Below are 19,195 nucleotides of genomic sequence, written 5' to 3' on the forward strand. Positions count from 1 at the left end.
GTAAAGAGGGGATTCACAATGATACATTTTAAGTAGTTGCCCAGAAGAGGTCAGTTGCTGGGAATCATATTCAGTATGGTGGTCAATGCGAAGAACAAATCTTATTTAGCATGCCAGTAGGCTGCTTTACAAATTTTCATGTTTGATTCGATAACCTTTTGGGATTACAGTTGGGCATGTGATATTTCTTTTGGCTGCGTCCCAGTCGACTGCAAAGACTGAGGAACTGACTTTGACACTCATTCTCGTTATTATTATTAGCTATGAAAACTTTGCCATCTTAGCTTTATTCTCCAATATTAATATCTTTTTTCTTCACAAATAGATATTTCAATCTTCCTTTCAAGCATTTTGAACTGTTCCTTGGGATATAGCATATAGAATCTGCAGTTATGATGGCCAATTTTAACTTGTATCCAAAATAAGAACATAAGAAATAGGAGCAGGAGTAGGCTATCTAGCCCTTCGAGCCTGCCCCGCCATTCAATAAGATCATGGCTGATCTGAAGTGGCTGATCCACTTTCCCACTTTCTCCCCATAACCCTTAATTCCCCTGTCCATCAAAAACCTATCTACCTGTGACTTAAATATATTTAGCGAGGTAGCCTCCAGCACTTCAACGGGCAGAGAATTCCAGAGATTCACCACCCTTTGAGTGACGAAGTTCCTCCTCAACTCTGATCTAAACTGCCCCCCCCCCCTTATCTTGAGGCTATGCCCTCTAGTCCTGCTATCCTTTCTAAGCGGGAAGAATCTCTCTACTTCTACCCTATCCATCCCCTTCATTATCTTATAGGTCTCTATAAGATCCCCCCTCATCCTTCTAAACTCCAACGAGTACAGACCTAGTCTTTTTAGTCTCTTTTCATAGTCCAACTGCCTCATCTCCAGTATCAGCCTAGTGAACCTCCTCTGCACGCCCTCCAAGGCGAATATATCCTTCTGCAAGTGCGGCGACCAAAACTGCACACAGTACTCCAGCTGTGGCCTCACCAGTACCCTGTACAGTCGCAGCAAGACCTCCCTGCTTTTATATTCTATCCCCCTCGCTATAAAGGCTAACATTCCATTCACCTTCTTGATCACCTGCTGCACCTGCAGACTGGGTTTTTGCGACCTGTGCACAAGGACCCCCAGGCCCCTCTGCACCATAGCATGCTGCAGCTTTTCGCCTTTTAAATAATAATCCCTCCTATTATTATTGCCAAAGTGGATAACCTCACACTTGCTAACATTATACTCCATCTGCCAGGTCCTCGCCCACTCGCTCAGCCTATCCAGATCTCTCTGCAGGCTTTCCACACCCTCCATGCAACTTGCTTTTCCGCAATTTGCTAAATAAAATTTAGAAAATAATATTAGGTGATTATGTTGTTAGCTACTGCTTTAAGCTGCTGGACATGTATTAATTTGTAGGTATTATGCTGTATTTTAAATATATAAAAGCTCAGTTTCAGTTAGTTACATTTGTTTCTTTGCACTTCTGTTCTACAAAAAAAAAGCAGGTTTCAGTTCTGAGGTCACTAAAGTAAATAGCACATATTAATAGTTTAGAAATGACATAGAATATGTAATCATTTGGCTGACTCACACAGAAAATCTCTTCCTATTTCACCTTCCCCCATCTTAAACTTACAGCCCCATCTTTCTCTTCTTTTGCTATCAAGTACTCACCTGGTTTCTTTTTGAGAGCAGGGTTTTATAACATAAGTCCAGGAAGCTCAAGGGATCAGAATTAGAGGAGCACAGGTATCTTGGAGAATTTTGGGGCTGGACTTTAACTCTTTCTGTTTCCACAGATGCTGCCAGACCTGCTGGGGTTTGTTTTTTCCCAACATTTTCTGTTTTAATTTAAAATTTCCTTCATCCACAGTATTGGATGTTGGACAGACAGCCTGTTAGTTTAGCAAAATAGTAAAGTTGAGAGAGGTGATGATCAGCTAACACTAGGCTTTATCAGCATTCTTGTGAAAACCAATGTTGTGCTATAGAATATTGTGGATGAGGAATAGAAGACAGCCAAAGATAGATCCTTGCATGACATTGGAAGTCAAAGTGCAGGAGCAGGAAGAGAAGCCATTACAGGTGATATTTTGGATATAGTTCAATAGACGAGAATGAAACCAGGTGAGAGCAGTCCCAACCAACTGGATAATAGTGGAGAAGAGTGTGATTAATCATGCCAAAGACTGCAGATGGGTTGAGAATGACAAGGAGAGAAAGCTAATCTTTGTCACAATCACATAGGATGTCTTTGTGAACATGGTAAAAGCTTTCAGTACTGTGGTAGGAATGGAAACCTGATTGGAGGGATTCATAAAGTTCTGAGAAAGATGGGAGCAGGCAGTGACAATTTGAGGAGGATGAGAAGTAACAATACATCAAGGATTTTGGAGAGCAAGGGGAGGTTGGAAATGGGTCACTAGTTTTCAAGGAACTATTGAAAGATGTGTTTTTAAGGCTAAGTTGGAGGAGTGCATTGGAGGAAGTTGGCCAGTGGGCTAGTGGAAGGGAGGGATGTGGCAGAGGCAGCTGATTGGATAGTCTCCATTAACTCTTCTTATCATTGGAGTTGACAGGGGAGAGGCATTTGAGGATTGTCCAAATTAAATTGTGAGCATTGAGGTGTTCTACAATCAAAATACTTGTTTTTTGGTACAGTTTTGAACAAATAAATGAAAGGCCTTGGCAATGTCGTAATGGCGAAACCACTGATTGTTCTAAGATTTGAGGGACTGGGTAAACATCTCTCCCTTTTTTAGATGTCATGGAATCTCAGAATGAATTCCTTTTTCATTTAAATACATGCTATAAAGATGACTTGGGCAACACAGTGGCACAGTGGTTAGCACTGTTGCCTCACAGTGCCAGGGACCTGCGTTCAATTCCTGACTATGCAGAGTCTGCATGTTCTCCCCGTGTCTGTACGGGTTTCCTCCAGGTGCTCTGGTTTCTTCCCACAGTCGGAAAGATGTGCTGATTGGGTGCATTGGCTATGCTTAAGCCTCCTTCAATGTACGTAAACGTGTACCGGAATGTGGTGACTAGGGGATTTTCACAGTAACTTCATTGCTAATATAACCCTACTTATGACGCGAACAAGTAAACTTTACACTTCAACCGTCAAACTCAGTCTTGACAAAAAGCATAGCTTTGTAATGCAAAGCTACCTTTGTGATTCTTTGAGTAAGCTATTTAGTCTGCTTGATGGCCTACCTTGAAATATCACTTGTAACCCTGATCCACTTTAAATTCAGCATTTCAATATATGCTGGACATAAATTAAAGTTTCTTGTATGAAATTTTGCAAAATGTTGCATATCAGCATACAATACTAGGTTTACATGTTCCTGTTCCTTTGAGTTCTGCTTAATTTTAAACCTCATAGCCTGTTTAAAACCCTGTTCCTGTTGTTTGGCTTGTCATTTATTGCACTTCCTTAGTCCAATTTTCTGCATAGCCACAAATGCACAGCCATTTATAACACCTTATTAATGCTCGATATATAAATGTGCGCATGTTTTAAGCTGTCTGTCTATCGTGGTAGGCTTCTAGAACTAGAGCTTCTTTTAACAGGTAGCTTGTCACACTAGTTTCTATAAAATGTATGCAGACGACAATTTGTGGTGAGTTTTAGGGAAATGTTTTTGTATTGTTCTCGTTTGCAAATCAGTGAGTATGCTGATCTTACTCTATGATGTTAGAGCTATATTACCATGAGAATTCATCTGTTACTGCAGTCAGTAACTGAACGATTTGATATTCATTCAGTACTGAGTTGACTATGATGGCATTAAGGACACTGTATGTTGCCCTCTCAATATCTCCCAGCTTGGATAGGGGGTATACAGCCAACATTCCCAGTGCTATCTCTGTCCGGCAATCCCTGCTCACTAACTAAATTTACATAAGAACATAAGAAATAGGAGCAGGAGTAGGCCATCTACAATAAGATCATCGCTGATCTGAAGTGGATCAGTTCCACTTTCCCGCTTTCTCCCCATAACCCTTAATTCCCCTGTCTGTCATAAACCTATGTACCCGTGACTTAAATATATTTAGTGAGGTAGCCTCCAGCACTTCAACGGGCAGAGAATTCCAGAGATTCAGCACCCTTTGAGTGAAGAAGTTCGTCCACGCGCGCATGCGCCCCCCCCCCCATCTTGAGGCTGTGTCCTGTAGTCCTGCTATCCTTTCTAAGCGGGAAGAATCTCTCTACCTCTACCCTATCCATCCCCTTCATTATCTTATACGTCTCTATAAGATCCCCCCTCAGCCTTCTAAACTCCAACAAGTACAGACCCAGTCTATTTAGTCTCTCTTCATAGTCCAACCCCCTCATCTCCGGTATCAGCCTAGTGAACCTTCTCTGCTCTCCCTCCAAGGCCAAAATATCCTTGTGCAAGTGCGGCGACCAATAACTGCACACAGTACTCCAGCTGCGGCCTCACCAGTACCCTGTACAGTCGCAGCAAGACCTCCCTGCTTTTATATTCTATCCCCCTCGCTATAAAGGCCAACATCCCATTTGCCTTCTTGATCACCTGCTGCACCTGTAGACTGGGTTTTTGTGACTCGTGCACAAGGACCCCCAGGTCTCTCTGCACCGTAGCATGCTTCAGCTTTTCGTCTTTTAAATAATAATCCCTCCTACTATTATTTCTGCCAAAGTGGATAACCTCACACTTGCTAATATTGTACTCCATCTGCCAGGCCCTCGCCCGCTCGCTCAGCCTATCCAGATCCCTCTGCAGACTTTCCACACCCTCCGCGCAATTTGCTTTTCCACTCATCTTTGTGCCATCAGCAAATTTCGTCACCCTACACTCAGCCCCCTCCTCCAGATCATCTATATAAATGGTAAATAGTTGAGGCCCCAGCACCAATCCCTGCGGAACTCCACTAGTCGCCAACCAGAATAGCACCCATTGATACCAACTCTCTGCTTCCTATTAGACATGTTGTGGATGTGCCAGCGTTGGACTGGGGTAAACACAGTAAAAAGTCTGACAACACCAGGTTTAAATCCAACCGATTTATTTACTGTAAATAATCTGTAAACTGTCTGTGCTTTATATGCTCTGTCTGAGGCCAGAACTCTCCATTCACCTGACGAAGGGACAAACCTGAAAGCTACTGCGTTTACTATCAAATAAATCGGTTGGATTTAAACCTGGTGTTGTCAGACTTTTTACTCCTATTAGACAGCCAATCCTCTATCCACGCTAACACCTTACCCCCAACTCCGTGCACCCTAACCTTCTGTAGCAATCTTTTGTGAGGCACCTTATCAAACGCCTTTTGGAAATCTAAAAACACCACATCCACCGGTTCCTCTTTGTCTACCGCACTAGTCACATCCTCACAGAAATCCAATAAATTCGTCAAACACGACTTCCCCTTAACGAATCTGTGCTGCGTCTGCTTGATCAAACCAGTCTTTTCTAGGTGCCTTGCTATTTCTTTTCTGATGATGGACTTTAGCATTTCTAGCACAAGGATGATGAAGACCAGTTGCTGCCCATGGATCAGAAACTGAGCAAGGAGTTAACACCATCGAGGGGGGTAGGGGAGGAAACTGGGGGAATAGAAAAGAACGTTGAATCCATAAGCCATGTGTATGATAGTGGAACACACCAAACATCCATTATTTTCTGGCATTTGAACTGATAATATTATAAAAGTATAACAATAACATATATAACTATAACACTAAGGCACTCCTTCACAGTGCCAGGATCCCAGGTTCAATTCCTGGCTTGAGTCACTGTCTGTGGAGTTTGCACATTCTCCCCATGTCTGCATGGATTTCCTCCAGGTGCTCCAGTTTCCTCTCACAATCCAAAGGTGTGCAGGTTAGGTTGAGTGGCCATGCTAAATTGACCCTAGTGTCAGGAGGATTAGGTAAATGCTTGGGGTTATGGGAATAAGGCCTGAGTGGGATTGTGGTTGGTACAGACTCAATGAGCTGAATGGCCTCCTGCATTGTAGGGATTCTATCCATCTTCCAAACATAGCTGGGATTCTGTCAGGCTGATGGGGATTTTGCCATTGGGTTAGAGAACCAGCAGAGAATCCCCTGTCAGTTCCGGAGCAAAGGCCTGACAGAATTTGGTGCCAATGGAGTAGCCACCACACTACAATTGGGGTCCCCAGTGGCAGAAATCCTATCTGCTGAGAACTGCTGGCCAATCAGAGGCTGACAACTGTCCATTGACATGAGCAGAAGTAATAGCAGGTGGTGGCAGTGCACCTACCAGAGGCCCACGGTCACCTAGGGACCCTAGGTTAAAGGTAAGTGAAGACAGGGTTGGGAACAAAAACAGGTGGTGGCTTTCAGCACCCTTCTTCCCAAAGCCAGGTCCCTCAATCAGGCAACAGTGGACCACTGACAAACCCAGCAAGTTTGCAGGGATGCCTTCTGAGGGCTCAAGAGAGCCATATAGCTCCCATTTAATCCCTGAGCTACCATTACATTATGTGGGCTCAGGAATAAAGGGTGTAAATTGGCTGATGTTTCCACCCCCAATGGACAGGAAACCCTGTCTGTGTGGAGTTTGCGTGTTCTCCCTATGAGACATTGGGTGTCCTGTAGGAGTTCTGCTTTCCTCCCACAGTCCAAAGCTGTGTAGGTTAAGTGGATTGGCCTTGGTAAATGTGCAGGGTTACAGTGATAGAGTGGATGGGAGGGCCTGGGTGGAATGTTCTTTTGGATAGCCGGTGCAGACTCAATGGACTGGATGGCCTCTTTCTGCACTGTCAGGGTTCTATGATTCTGTGATCAGTCCCTCACTCTGATATAACCAGGGAAGTTTTGCTGCAGGGTCAGACTGATGTGATTGTGGGCCTTGCCACCATGTTTCCCATTGCCACAGGCTGCATTAAATCTAGTCCATTGTTGTGTTTTATTTTAGTAAATAGGTTATACCATTGTGCTCAATGTGAAATCTAATTAGATATGATCTTTGGGATACAATATTTTCAGAAGCTAGAAAAATTAGTTGTACTTGCTTTAAAAATTTATATACTGTCTGTGAAATGTGGAAGAAATTGTGTAACAATTTCAGAGAAAATAGAGACTGGAGAGTGACGGCCTGTGTTTTGAAAAAACTCCAGTGTTTTTTTAAAAAATTGAAGCATTTTCGGAATTATTTTTTGCCTTTGTTTTATTTCCCATTAGTTGGGGACTTTGTGCTGTATTCTTGTAGATTTACAATATTGGGGCAAATGGAATTCCCATTTACTTATCATTCTGGGAGGAAGAGTAAAGGATGATTGCCCGGGAATTGAGGCTTTTCACTGACAACTGTTCCCACCTGCAGGCAGCCACAGTTTGTGCATGTATATAACAAAGGAAGTGATACCAAGTAGTAGTAGGATTAGGATTAAAAGCATTTATGAAAAGACCGTTAAAGCATGGAGGGAAATAGCAAGGTAAATGATTTGGAAGTGAGCCTCCCCGCCCCCAACCCCCCCGCCTCAAACTCTGTCAGTAATAGTGGGTTGGAATAAAGAAGAACTGTCCAAGAGGCTAGAGTTGGAGGGCACCAGCTTGAAAAAGCTGTCAGATGGTAAAAGTGCCCATGAAGAAATTTATAAACTAGAGCTCAGTCAGTGAGACAAACTTGAGAAAGCTACAGAAATGCCTATGAAACAATGTATAAACCAGAATTTAATCAGTGACAAAATCAATACTGGAAAGCTCAAAGCATATTATTCTGTTTTAATAGACAAAATCTGGATTTGTACAAATGGGTGTTTCTCACAGCTCAAATGAACTACATGAAAGTGTAACTTGCTCATTGATATACTATATTGTTGACCACACTCTGAGAATGCTGAACAATCCTTTCCTTTCCAGTTTATCCATTGAAATTAGAAGAAAGGTTGAAATAATTGAGTTTGTAAGTAACAGATTTATTTCATTAAACATGAAATTCAACTCCAGCCGTGTATGATGAGGATACAAATTTTCTGCATTGTTTTTTTCCATTGACCCTGTCCGGAGTTCAATGATTGGTTGTACATTCATTTTCTTATTCTCTGTGATTTAAGTTAAAATAGAGATCTCTCAACTTTCTGACAAACCAAATAACATTTACTGGTAGCCCTGTCAATTTGGTTAGTGTAGGTGTGTGACGTGACAGAATCATTCAGAATTTCCAGATTTGTCATCTTGGATTTTTTTTTAATCAACAGCTGAACTATAAAGTTTACTGCTGGGTGAAACTTTTTTAGTTTCTCCTCCCAGCTTGACTTGTTCTCCTCGTCTGTGACTCCTTGTGTCCAGACTAAAGAAACCTTGATACGTTTTTGACAGGAACCCCTGGATTTACAAGCAGTTTTAAATGGCACAAGAGCCCAGTGGATCCGTGTGCAATGGTCTGCCTTCATCACCTGATGAAAATGAATTACCTTCTGGCTTCCCACAAAATATTTGTGATGATGTACCAGAGCAGAAGTACCTGTGCAGCTTTTGTAAAAACATCTTGAAGAAAGCATACCAAACATTATGTGGACATCGATACTGCTGGGCATGCGTGGAGTGGATTGTCAAGTAAGATGTTCCCATATTGATTGCAGTCTTTTTAAATAACTCCTGTATTCAGTTAAAAATAATCATGCAGATAAAATGCAGCCATAGCTTTAAAAGGCTAGCAAGTGTTTGTTTTGCTCCCTTGGGCTACTATTTAAAAAAGAGGATCAGTACCATTTTGGACAGAAAAGCTATCACTTCTGTCGCTATTGAGATGCTGGGTAATTGTGGTAATTGACAGAAGGAAGAGGAGTAAAAGTTTGCTGAACATTTCAAAATGTTTCTAATGCAATGTCTTTTAGTCTTTGCTTCTAACTTTAAAAATGTTCCTTTTAACTCTGTAACATTCTACAAGATAAATTGCTGCCTTTTGTCTGCCACGCTATAATGCAAGTTCTAGATATTGGATTTGAGCTGATTCATTTTTCTGAGCTGCTTTTTTGAAGTTGTTTAGTTCAATAAACCCAGTTTAGACAGCATGAGAGTGTGCTGAAGAGAAACATCTTAATATTTTATGCTCTTCAAATTGAGAGATATGTCGTTCTTAAGATTCTCTAATTCTATTGAAAATACTGTATGCACAGTTTTGTAAACAGAGTTTTATAAATGCAAGCTTAATTTTGGTAAAACAAACCAACTTCTGCACACTGTATAATTTCCAATTTAAAATTAATGAAGTGTGATAATACAGAAATTTAAGGGGAATTATGTATCTCTTTCAATGCTGCCTCACAGCGCCAGGAACCTGGGTTCAATTCCCAGCTGTCTGTGTGGAGTTTGCACATTTTCCCTGTGTCTGCGTGTTTCCTCTGGGTGCTCCAGTTTCCTCCCACAGACTGAAAGATGTGCCAGTTAGGTGCATTGACCTGAACAGGTGCCAAAATGTGGCGAGTAAGGGAATTTCACAGTAACTTCATTACAATGTTAATGTACGTCTTACTTGTGACTAATAAATAAATTTTACTTTTTTAATTGTAATTGAGCTCTAACTTGCTTAATGCAGATATTGATATTAATGTATTTTACTGTTATTGAACAGATACAATAAAACTCCAATCTGCCAAAAATGTAAGGAAGACGAGCCTCAGAGTATAAACGAAGATAGCATTTTGGGCTTGGGAAAGGTATGTGATTTTAAATGGTGAAACGAATCAAGTAAAATTAAAGCTTTAGCAGTTTCAGTAGAGACTCGGCACCATCTAATATGTAAAACTAGGCGGGATAATTTTGTGATCTCAAATTTATTCACTGGCATGTATGCTATTTTATTACATGTGTTGAGCACATTGTATTGCCTTGTTTCCAGCACTTCCTGTTTTAAACTTCTACTTAGGCTACTGCTTTGAGACATTGTCTTAGTGATGTTTCAGCATTTGGATTCCACTGTACCTTTTCCTTGTGACTTTTTTCCCCAAAAATGTCAGAACCAATTTCTGACTGGAAGGATGAGAAGCCTTCAGTGTGATATATAGCAGGAGAAGTGACGAAACATTTTAGCAACGAATTATGTGTTCCTTTTTAATGACGTTTAGACAAAGCTCAATATCTGTTTGGATGTCAAATGGAAAAACTGTCAGAGTTCTGATCGATTTTTAAGGAAATCGGAGGGATTCTGTTAAAAAAATCATGAATATCGATTTTACGCAGTTCAGGAATAGCATTGCTGTTAAAACTACTGTGATATTTTGGTTACCAAAATTTAATTTGACAAAACAGATTTTCTCCCTTCATGTTGTTCCCTCCCAGCCCCCACTCTTTAGAAGATATACAATTCCATGGACATCTGCAGCTCCCAGCAACTTGCCTATATACTCTTTGTTGGTATAATGTGAGGGGGTAATATGAGTGCTTCTATCTCAATGAATAGTTCAGTGAAACAAAGGCCACTTTTACAAATAACAGCTTATCAATTTGCATTCTGTAGAATTTGATTTTGGCTAGCAAATATTTTTATGTTGCTGAATATTGTACTTTTTTTCACCCCTTTATACAAAGTAATACAATAATAAATGCTAGTGCCTAATTTGAATATGTCTTTGAATTTAATAAGCACATAAGAAATAGGAGCAGGAGTAGGCCATCTAACCCCTTGAGCCTGCCCCGCCATTCAACAAGATCATGGCTGATCTTGAGTGGATCAGTTCCACTTTCCTACTTTCTCCCCATAACCCTTAATTCCCCTGTCTGTCAGAAACCTACCTACCCATGACTTAAACATATTCAGCGAGGTAGCCTCCACCACTTCAATGGGCAGAGAATTCCAGAGATTCACCACCCTTGAGTGAAGAAGTTCCTCCTCAACTCCGATCTAAACTGCGCCCCCCGCCTTAGTTTGAGGGTGTGCTGTCTAGTTCTGCTATCCTTTCTAAGTGGGAAGAATCTCTCTCCCTCTATCCTATCTAGCCCCTTCATTATCTTATATGTTTCTATAAGATCCCCCCTCAGACTTCTAAGCTCCAAAGAGTACAGACCCAGTCTGTTTAATCTCTCCTCATAGGCTAACCCCCCCATCTCCGGTATCAGCCTAGTGAACCTCCTCTGCACTCCCTCCAAGGCCAAACTATCCTTGCGCAAGTGCAGCAACCAAAACTGCACACAGTATTCCAGCTGCGGCCTCACCAGTACCCTGTACAGTTGCAGCAAGACCTCCCTGCTTTTATATTCTATCCCCCTCGCTATAAAGGCCAGCATTCCATTCGCCTTCTTGATCACCTGCTGCACCTGCAGACTGGGTTTTTGCGACTCATGCACAAGGATCCCCAGGTCCCTCTGCACCATAGCATGCTGCAGCTTTTCGCCCTTTAAATAGTAATCTCTCCTACTATTATTTCTGCCAAAGTGGATAACCTCACACTTGCTAATATTGTACTCCATCTGCCAGGTCCTTGCCCACTCGCTCAGCCTATCCAGATCTCTCTGCAGACTTTCCACACCCTCTGCACAATTTGCTTTTCCACTCATCTTCGTGTCATCAGAAAATTTTGTCACCCAACACTCAGCCCCCTCCTCCAGATCATCTATATAAATGGTAAATAGCTGAGGCCCCAGCACCGATCCCTGCGGCACTCCACTAGTCACCAACTGCCGATCAGAATAGCACCCATTGATACCAACTCTCTGCCTCCTATTAGACAACCAATCCTCTATCCATGCTAACACCTTATGCCCAACTCCATGCCCTCTAACCTTCTGAAGCAACCTTTTGTGAGGCACCTTATCAAACGCCTTTTGAAAATCTAGAAACACCACATCCACCGGTTCCCCTCTGTCTACCGCACTAGTCACATCCTCATAGAAATCCAATAAATTCGTCAAACACGACTTCCCCTTAACGAATCTGTGCTGTGTCTGCTCTATCAAACCATTCCTTTCCAGGTGCCTCGCTATTTCTTCTTTGATGACGGATTCAAGCATTTTTCCAACTACAGACGTTAAACTAACCGGCCTATAATTCCCTGCCTTTTGTCTGCTACCTTTGTCTGCTACCAATTATTCAATTGAATTTTAACTGTAACCTAAACATTACAATTTTGAATGCAGTTTTTGATTGTGCCACTTTGTTTTCTTAGCCTAGATGTATAGAGTGTTCATATCTCTGCATAAATTCCTGTCAATTTAAGATATATATTTTAAGTCTGTCTCCTCATGCCCAGATTGTGGTTTGATTTACTTTTAAAATTCCCTCTGTTAATTTAAGCTATATAGTAAAGTCTTACTTATCAAGATCTTGAATATTGTATTCTTTAAACTTTTTTTCCAGTTAATAGTTTTTGATGTTGAAGCAATGTTGTGCAAATATTTGTTCTCATAATATTGAATCACAAATTATTCTCCATCTTAATTGTTGTTTCCTACGGTTTTAAGTGCCCTTTCTTCTCAGTAAAGGAAACAACTGTTAATCTAAGAGACTTTTAACCAGCTTGGATAAACCAACATAATGACATGAGTTGGGCTCCGTGAATAAGATAACCTATCTGCAAGACTTTAAGAACTGATTTGGAAAAACATTCCAAGTATACTTATTTGATCCTCTCTGTTTAGGGAGTTTTACGCTTTTACTTTGTTGGAGCCGTAATCTATTAACTATATATTTTCAGATCTTCAGTGATGCTGCAGTATCTAAGGAGATCTTGGATTTGAAAGTACATTGTATCAATCCGGGGTGTACCTGGAAAAGCACAATGAAAAACTATGAGGTAGGTTAATCAATGAGTGAAAATTTCCAATCTAAAGAGTCAAGAAAGCTGTCATATGTCAAAACAGGACCAGTTGATGGAAACATAAATTCTTTCCATTACCGTGTTTCTGCAACTTTGGTGGATTTCACAAGAAGGTGGCCATTCAGCCCATTGTGGCTCTTTCTTTTACACAGAGCCTCCAATCCTGTTGTTCAAAGACTTTAATCTCCAATACCTCACTTACAAGAGATTTCTTTAACCTGCGCTTAATGCTATCTCTGCTCACATTGTCTGCACCTTTAAGACTTAGAATGCGAGTCTTTACAGCTATTTATCAGTATTCTGTAAACTGAGTGTGTGCCTTTATATGCTCTGTTTCTGATCAGAACTCCCCACTCACCTGACAAAGGAGGAAAGCCCCGAAAGTTAGTGGCATTTGCTACAAATAAACCTGTTGGACTTTAACCTGGTGTGGTGAGACTTCTTACTGTGTAAAACCACCATACCAAGGAATAACAGCAGAGGCCATGTCGCAGCAGGAATGGAACCAACTAGGTGTCAACATAAACCATTTCCTTATCACAGATCCCACAGCCACCCACCCAGATTCAACCTGCCATGCCAACATCGGGGTCCCTGCGCAATCATTTTTGCACTGGCCAAAGCCTTTCTTTATGCAGCAAAGCGGCACGAGTGATATGCAGGGAACCTGGACTGCAGCTGTGGTGCACTCCATTCAGTGACTCCCTTCATTAAAGACTGCTCCCCGACAAAATTCAGTGAAGGGCTCAAAGCTCCATTTTGCCACTCTGGAAGCAGTTGCCTGGCTTGATGATTACTGCACACACTAAAAAAATTGCAACAATCTTCAGCCACAAATGCTGAGCAGATGATTCATCTCAGCCTCCTCCAGAGGTCCCCAACATCACAGATGACAGTCTTCATCCAATTAGATTCACTACATATGGTATCAGAAATGGCTGAAGGAACTGGATATTGCAAAGGCTATGGCCTTGGGTTTCCTCCAGGTGCTCCAGTTTCCTTCCATAGTCCAAAAGACTTGCTGGCTATGTGCTTTGGCCATGCTAAATTCTCTCTCAGTGTACCTGAACATGTGCCAGAGACTAGGGGATTTTCACAGTAACTTCATTGCAGTGTTAATGTAAGTCTGCTTGTGACACTAATAAATAAACTTTAACTATACACTAAAAATCAGGACTATTCCAGTTACTGCCCCATCAGTAAAATGATGGAAGGGGTCATCAACAACACTGTCAAGTGATACATGCTTCACAATAACCTGCTTCAACGATGCTCAGTTTGGATTTCACCAGGGTCACTCCACATCTGACCTCATTATAGCCTTGGTTCAAATATGAAAGACAGAACTGAACTCGGTGAGTTGAGAATGACCGCCTTTGACAACAAGGCAGCATTTGAATGAATACGCCATCAAGGAGCCCAAGCAATACCTGGAATCAACGGTAATCAGGAAGAAAACCCTCTGCTGGTCTGAGCACAAAGGAAGTTGTGATGGTTGGAGGGCAGTCATTGAAATAGGAATTCCTCAAGGTAATATCCTAGGACTAACCACCTTCAATTGCATCATCAATGACCTTTCTTCCATCTTACTTTCGGAGGTGGGGATGTTCGCTGACAATTGCACAATATTCAGCACCATTCATGACTCCTCCAATACTCAAGCAGCCCATGCCCAAATGCAGCAAGGCTTAGACAATATCCTGGCTTGGGCTGACAATTGGCAAGTAAGATTTGCACCACGAAAGTGCCAGGCAATGACCATCTGCAGTAAGAGAGAATCTAACCATTACTCCATGAAATATGACATTGCCATTGCTGAATCCCCCACTATCGTCATCCTGGGGTTTACAGTTGATCAGAAACTGATCTGGACTAGCCACGTAGATATTGTGGCTACAAGAAGAGGTCAGAGGCTTGGAATCCTGTGATGAGTAACTCACCACTTGAAAGCCTGACCATCATCCACAAGGTACAAGTCAGGAATATGAGGGAATACTCTCCCCTTGCCTGGGAGAGTATTCCATCAAACAACACTCCAGAAACTTGACACCATCCAGGACAAAGCTGCCCACATGATTGACACCCCGAACATTCATTCTGTCTACCATTGCTGCAAGATGCCCTACAGGAACTCATCTAGACGCTTCAGCAGCACCCTTCAAACTCATGACTACTACCATATGAAAGGACAAAGGCAGCAGACGCATGGGAACAATATCACCTGGAAGTTCTCCAAGCCACTTACCATCCTGACTTGGAAATATATTGCCATTCCTTCATTCACTGGGTTAAAATCCTGAAACTTCCTCCCTGACAGTGCTTTTGGTGTAATTACACTGCAGGGACTGCAGCGGTTCAAGAATGCAGCTCACCACCACTTTCATGAGGTAATTTTGAGATGGTCAATAAATGCCAGCCTTGCCAGTGACATCCACATTACATAAATTAATTTAAAAAATCAACATTTTTACTCAAGGCATTAGGGCAGAAAGATTTAAATCTTTGCAATAATAAAAATTTTGGTTGGCGTGATCAGATATCTATAAAATTGCTAGTTTTATATCATTCCCTCAGATCTTTGGTTTTCGTAGCCTTGCATGACTCGTTTGCCTCTGAATTGTAATGTAGTGGGGAGATATAATTGCTGCTTCATCTTTTCTGATGAGTGGCTAAGACAATGGCATAAATTTGTTCTTTCTTCTTTAAGATTGTGTGCAGTACTGCTATCAAAAAAATACCAATGTTTTATTTTAACCCAAAGTCTGAATTTAATCTAACGGCAATTGGTACATTTTAGTAATGGATAACTCAGTAATGGTATTTTTAAACAACTGTGCGGGAATGTGGAATTCCATTTTTGAAAAGGTCATGCTGAGTTGTTAAGGACAGTATATTATGAAGTTAGCCTTCACCCCAGCTAATTTTGATTTTGATATTAGTGTGAGAATAAGATGTTTCACTCCAGCTGTGATCCTGTTGACCCACTGGGAAGCTTTTATCAAAACAAACTTTTATTTAACAGTGCAGTTTAACTATAATAAATAATTGGCGTAACTTTTACCAATTGAAATACTTAAACATGACAGGATGTAATTCTTAACTTCTAGCCTCTTGCTATTGGGCCCAATTTAAGTAATATTCTTCATAAACATAAATTCCTCTTCAAAATCAGTCAGCAAACAACAGGCTTATTGTATTGGTATGTGGGCTACTTGTCCTGAAACCTCCAGAACACCTCTGGGAGTGATACCTATTTTCTGGCACATCTCAGTCTTTAATCTTCAGAGAGAGAGAAGAGCTACTGCTCTTTGCAAATCCAAACAGAAACTGCTTGCTTTTTCTTTCTGTAAGCATAGCTCCTCCCATTAGCACATAGAACACTACAGCACAAACAGGCCCTTCGGCCCACGAGTTGCGCCGATCACATCAACACCTACCAACCTACAGACCTATCTATAACCCTCAATCTCATTAAACCCCATATACTCATCCAGAACTCTTTTAAAAGACCCCAGCAAGTTCGCCTCCACCACCACTGACGGCAGCCGATTCCATTCACTCACCACCCTCTGAGTGAAAAACTTACCCCTAACATCACTTCTGAACTTCCCTCTCTGCACCTTAAATCTGTGTCCTCCCGTAGCAACCATTTCAACCCGGGGAAATAGCCTCTGAGAGTCCACCCTATCTATTCCTGTCAACATTTTGTAAACTTCTATCAGGTTGCCTCTCAACCTTCGTCTCTCCAGGGAAAAGAGTCCCAGCTCCCTCAACCTAACTTCATAAGGCATGCCTCCCAGTCCAGGCAACATCCTTGTAAATCTCCTTTGTACCCTCTCAATAGCTTCTACATCTTTCCTATAGTGAGGCGACCAGAACTGCGCACAATACTCTAAATGAGGCCTGACAAGGGTCTTATAAAGTTGCAGCATTACCTCCCGACTCCTAAACTCAATCCCTCAATTAATGAAGGCCAGTACACCATACGCCTTCTTGACCACCTCCTCCACCTGCGAGGCCGATTTAAGAGTCCTGTGGACCCGGACCCCAAGATCCTTCTGCTCTTCAACACTACTCAGACTTCTGCCCTTGATAGTGTACTCGTTCATCCCGTTGGTTCTGCCAAAATGGACGACTACGCATTTATCCGCGTTGAAGTCCATCTGCCACTTCTCCGCCCAGTCCTGCATCCTATCTATGTCCTGCTGCAACTTTTGCCATCCTTCCAGACCATCCACAACACCACCGACCTTAGTGTCATCAGCGAACTTACTTACCCATCCTTCCACTTCCTCATCCAGGTCACATGACGCACCCTTGTCGATCAACCTAATTAAACCCTACTCTGAAGCCTCAAGGGACAACCCTAAAAAAAACTGCATCAACTCGGATTAAAACAAGCACCCCAATAATCAGTGGTTAGCACCGCTGTCTCACAGTGCCAGGGACCCGGGTTCAATTCCCAGCTTGGATCACTGTTTGTGTGTGTGGTGTTTGCACATTCTCCCTGTGTCTACGTGGGTTTCCTCGGATGCTCCAGTTTCCTCTCACACTCCGAATGACATGCTGGTTAGGTAAATTGGCCATGCTGAATTCATCTTTAGCGTACCCGAACGTGTGCCAGAGCATGGCGACTAGAGGAATTTTCACAGTAACTTCATTGAAGTGTTAATGTAAGCATACTTGTGACTAATAAATAATAAAAAAAAAACTAGGTACAATTACTCTTCTGCGTTCTCAGCAGGTGTGTTGCCTGGAGCAGACAAAGCAGCACCAGAAACCAGAATTGAATCTTAACATCTCTTTCACAAGAAGCATAACAACACAAATACATTTCTTAAAGCACAATGTCTTCACAGAGTAGAGATACTTAATTTCGTATTTTGCTGCATTGGGGTTCCCACCACTTTCTTCTTATCACAAGTGTGGAAATTGTTGTTTCAGCACACATTTCTAAGTGTAAATTGGGCTCTATTGCAATCAATAATGTTCCTTAATTATCTCTGGTGGGCAAGGTGGCACAGCAGTTAGCACTGCTGCCTCACAGCATCAAGGACCTGGGGGTTGGATGACTGTGTGGAGCTGCGTAGTGTGCGCGTGTGTGTGTCCGCTCCCATTCCCTCCTAGGCAGTACAGTCACCTCCCAATATCAGAGGCATTGCAGGTTAGGTGGTTCGGCCATGCTAACTTGTTTCCTAGTGTCCAACGATGTGTAAGGTAGGTGGATTAACCATGGTAAATGTACAGGGTTATGGTTATGGGGGGTGGTGGGGTGGGGACTAAGTATGATCTCTTTCACAGAGTTAGTGCAGACTCTATGTTGAATGGCCACCTTCTGCGCTAGGGCACTGACTGAAAGATAGCTTTGAACAAAAGGCAATTGTTTCAAGTTTTTTATTTAGATTCTGACTTGTATGAAATTCAGCTTCTCTATAAATTCAGCTTGTGTTGCATAATTGGAATGCTTGTATGTTGACATCAGTAACTATTTTTTGTCTTTTCTAGGATCATGTGACACGGTGTGAATTTTCACTGATTCCTTGCAGTACAGGTTGTGGATTGATGGTTCTAAGGAAGAAACTGGCAGATCATTTGGAAAAAGAATGTAAAAACAACATGGTGGAATGTCAGCAGTGTAGTGTGAAGATGTTTATGAAAGATTTGCAGGTTAGGTGGCAACATTTCTTGGTATTAAATAATATCATAACTAGTTTAATGTAGATTTAGAATAGGAATTTCATCATTGATATATCTGCAATTGAATATTTCTGTGGACATTTGTGACAACAGTGTGGTTCTGCTCTGCACTGGAAATCTCTGTGACTAATTTGAACAGGTAACTTAGCTGCTCCTTCCTGACTGATGCCAGAGGCCATGAGACAAAGCATGTGACAAGCTGCTAACTAGTTCACATTCAAAAGTTTGAATTCTGAGTTCCAACTTTCAAACAGGTCCAGACAACTCTACCTGTTCAAGTGAGATAGAAAGACTGTTGAGTTGAGGGATAACTGAATGGGAGAGTGACCAAATAAATTCCTAGTGTAACGACAGTTAAAGTTTATTTATTAGTCACAAGTAAGGCTTATGTTAACACAGCAATGAAGTTACTGTGAAATTCCCCTAGTTGCCACAGTCTGGTGCTTGTTCGGGTCAATTCACCCCACCAGCGCACCTTTCAGAATGTGGGAGGAAACTGGAGCACCTGGAGAAAACTCACACAGACATGGGGAGAATGTGCAAACTCCATACAGACAGTGACCCAAGCCAGGAATTGAACCCGGGTCCCTGGCACTGTGAAGCAGCCGTGCTAACCACTGTGCTATTGTGGTGCCCAATGGTTCAAGATGTTAAATGTTTACTTCTCTTACGTAAAGTCTACTGGCCTTTTGGCCCATCTGCTTTTTGCAAGCATTAGGCTGCATATGAACTGGTGAACTT

The 19,195-nt window shown here is 41.9% G+C and overlaps 1 protein-coding gene across 2 annotated transcripts in view; it reads left to right on the plus strand.

Moving 5' to 3' along the window:
• The window catches only part of traf1 (TNF receptor-associated factor 1), a 42,217-nt gene that overhangs the window by 7,688 nt on the left and 15,334 nt on the right, over positions 1 to 19,195 (plus strand). For both annotated transcript variants that reach the window (XM_080212461.1, XM_080212462.1), the window contains exons 2-5: positions 8,322 to 8,558; positions 9,577 to 9,661; positions 12,635 to 12,733; positions 18,263 to 18,424. In XM_080212461.1, coding sequence (XP_080068587.1) covers positions 8,350 to 8,558; positions 9,577 to 9,661; positions 12,635 to 12,733; positions 18,263 to 18,424 — 555 coding nt within the window. In that variant the 5' untranslated portion in view covers positions 8,322 to 8,349. The remainder of the gene's footprint in view (positions 1 to 8,321; positions 8,559 to 9,576; positions 9,662 to 12,634; positions 12,734 to 18,262; positions 18,425 to 19,195) is intronic.

Source organism: Carcharhinus amblyrhynchos, chromosome 25 (genome assembly GCF_965287045.1).
Source record: "Carcharhinus amblyrhynchos chromosome 25, sCarAmb.v2.hapA, whole genome shotgun sequence".
Lineage (NCBI taxonomy): Eukaryota > Metazoa > Chordata > Chondrichthyes > Carcharhiniformes > Carcharhinidae > Carcharhinus > Carcharhinus amblyrhynchos.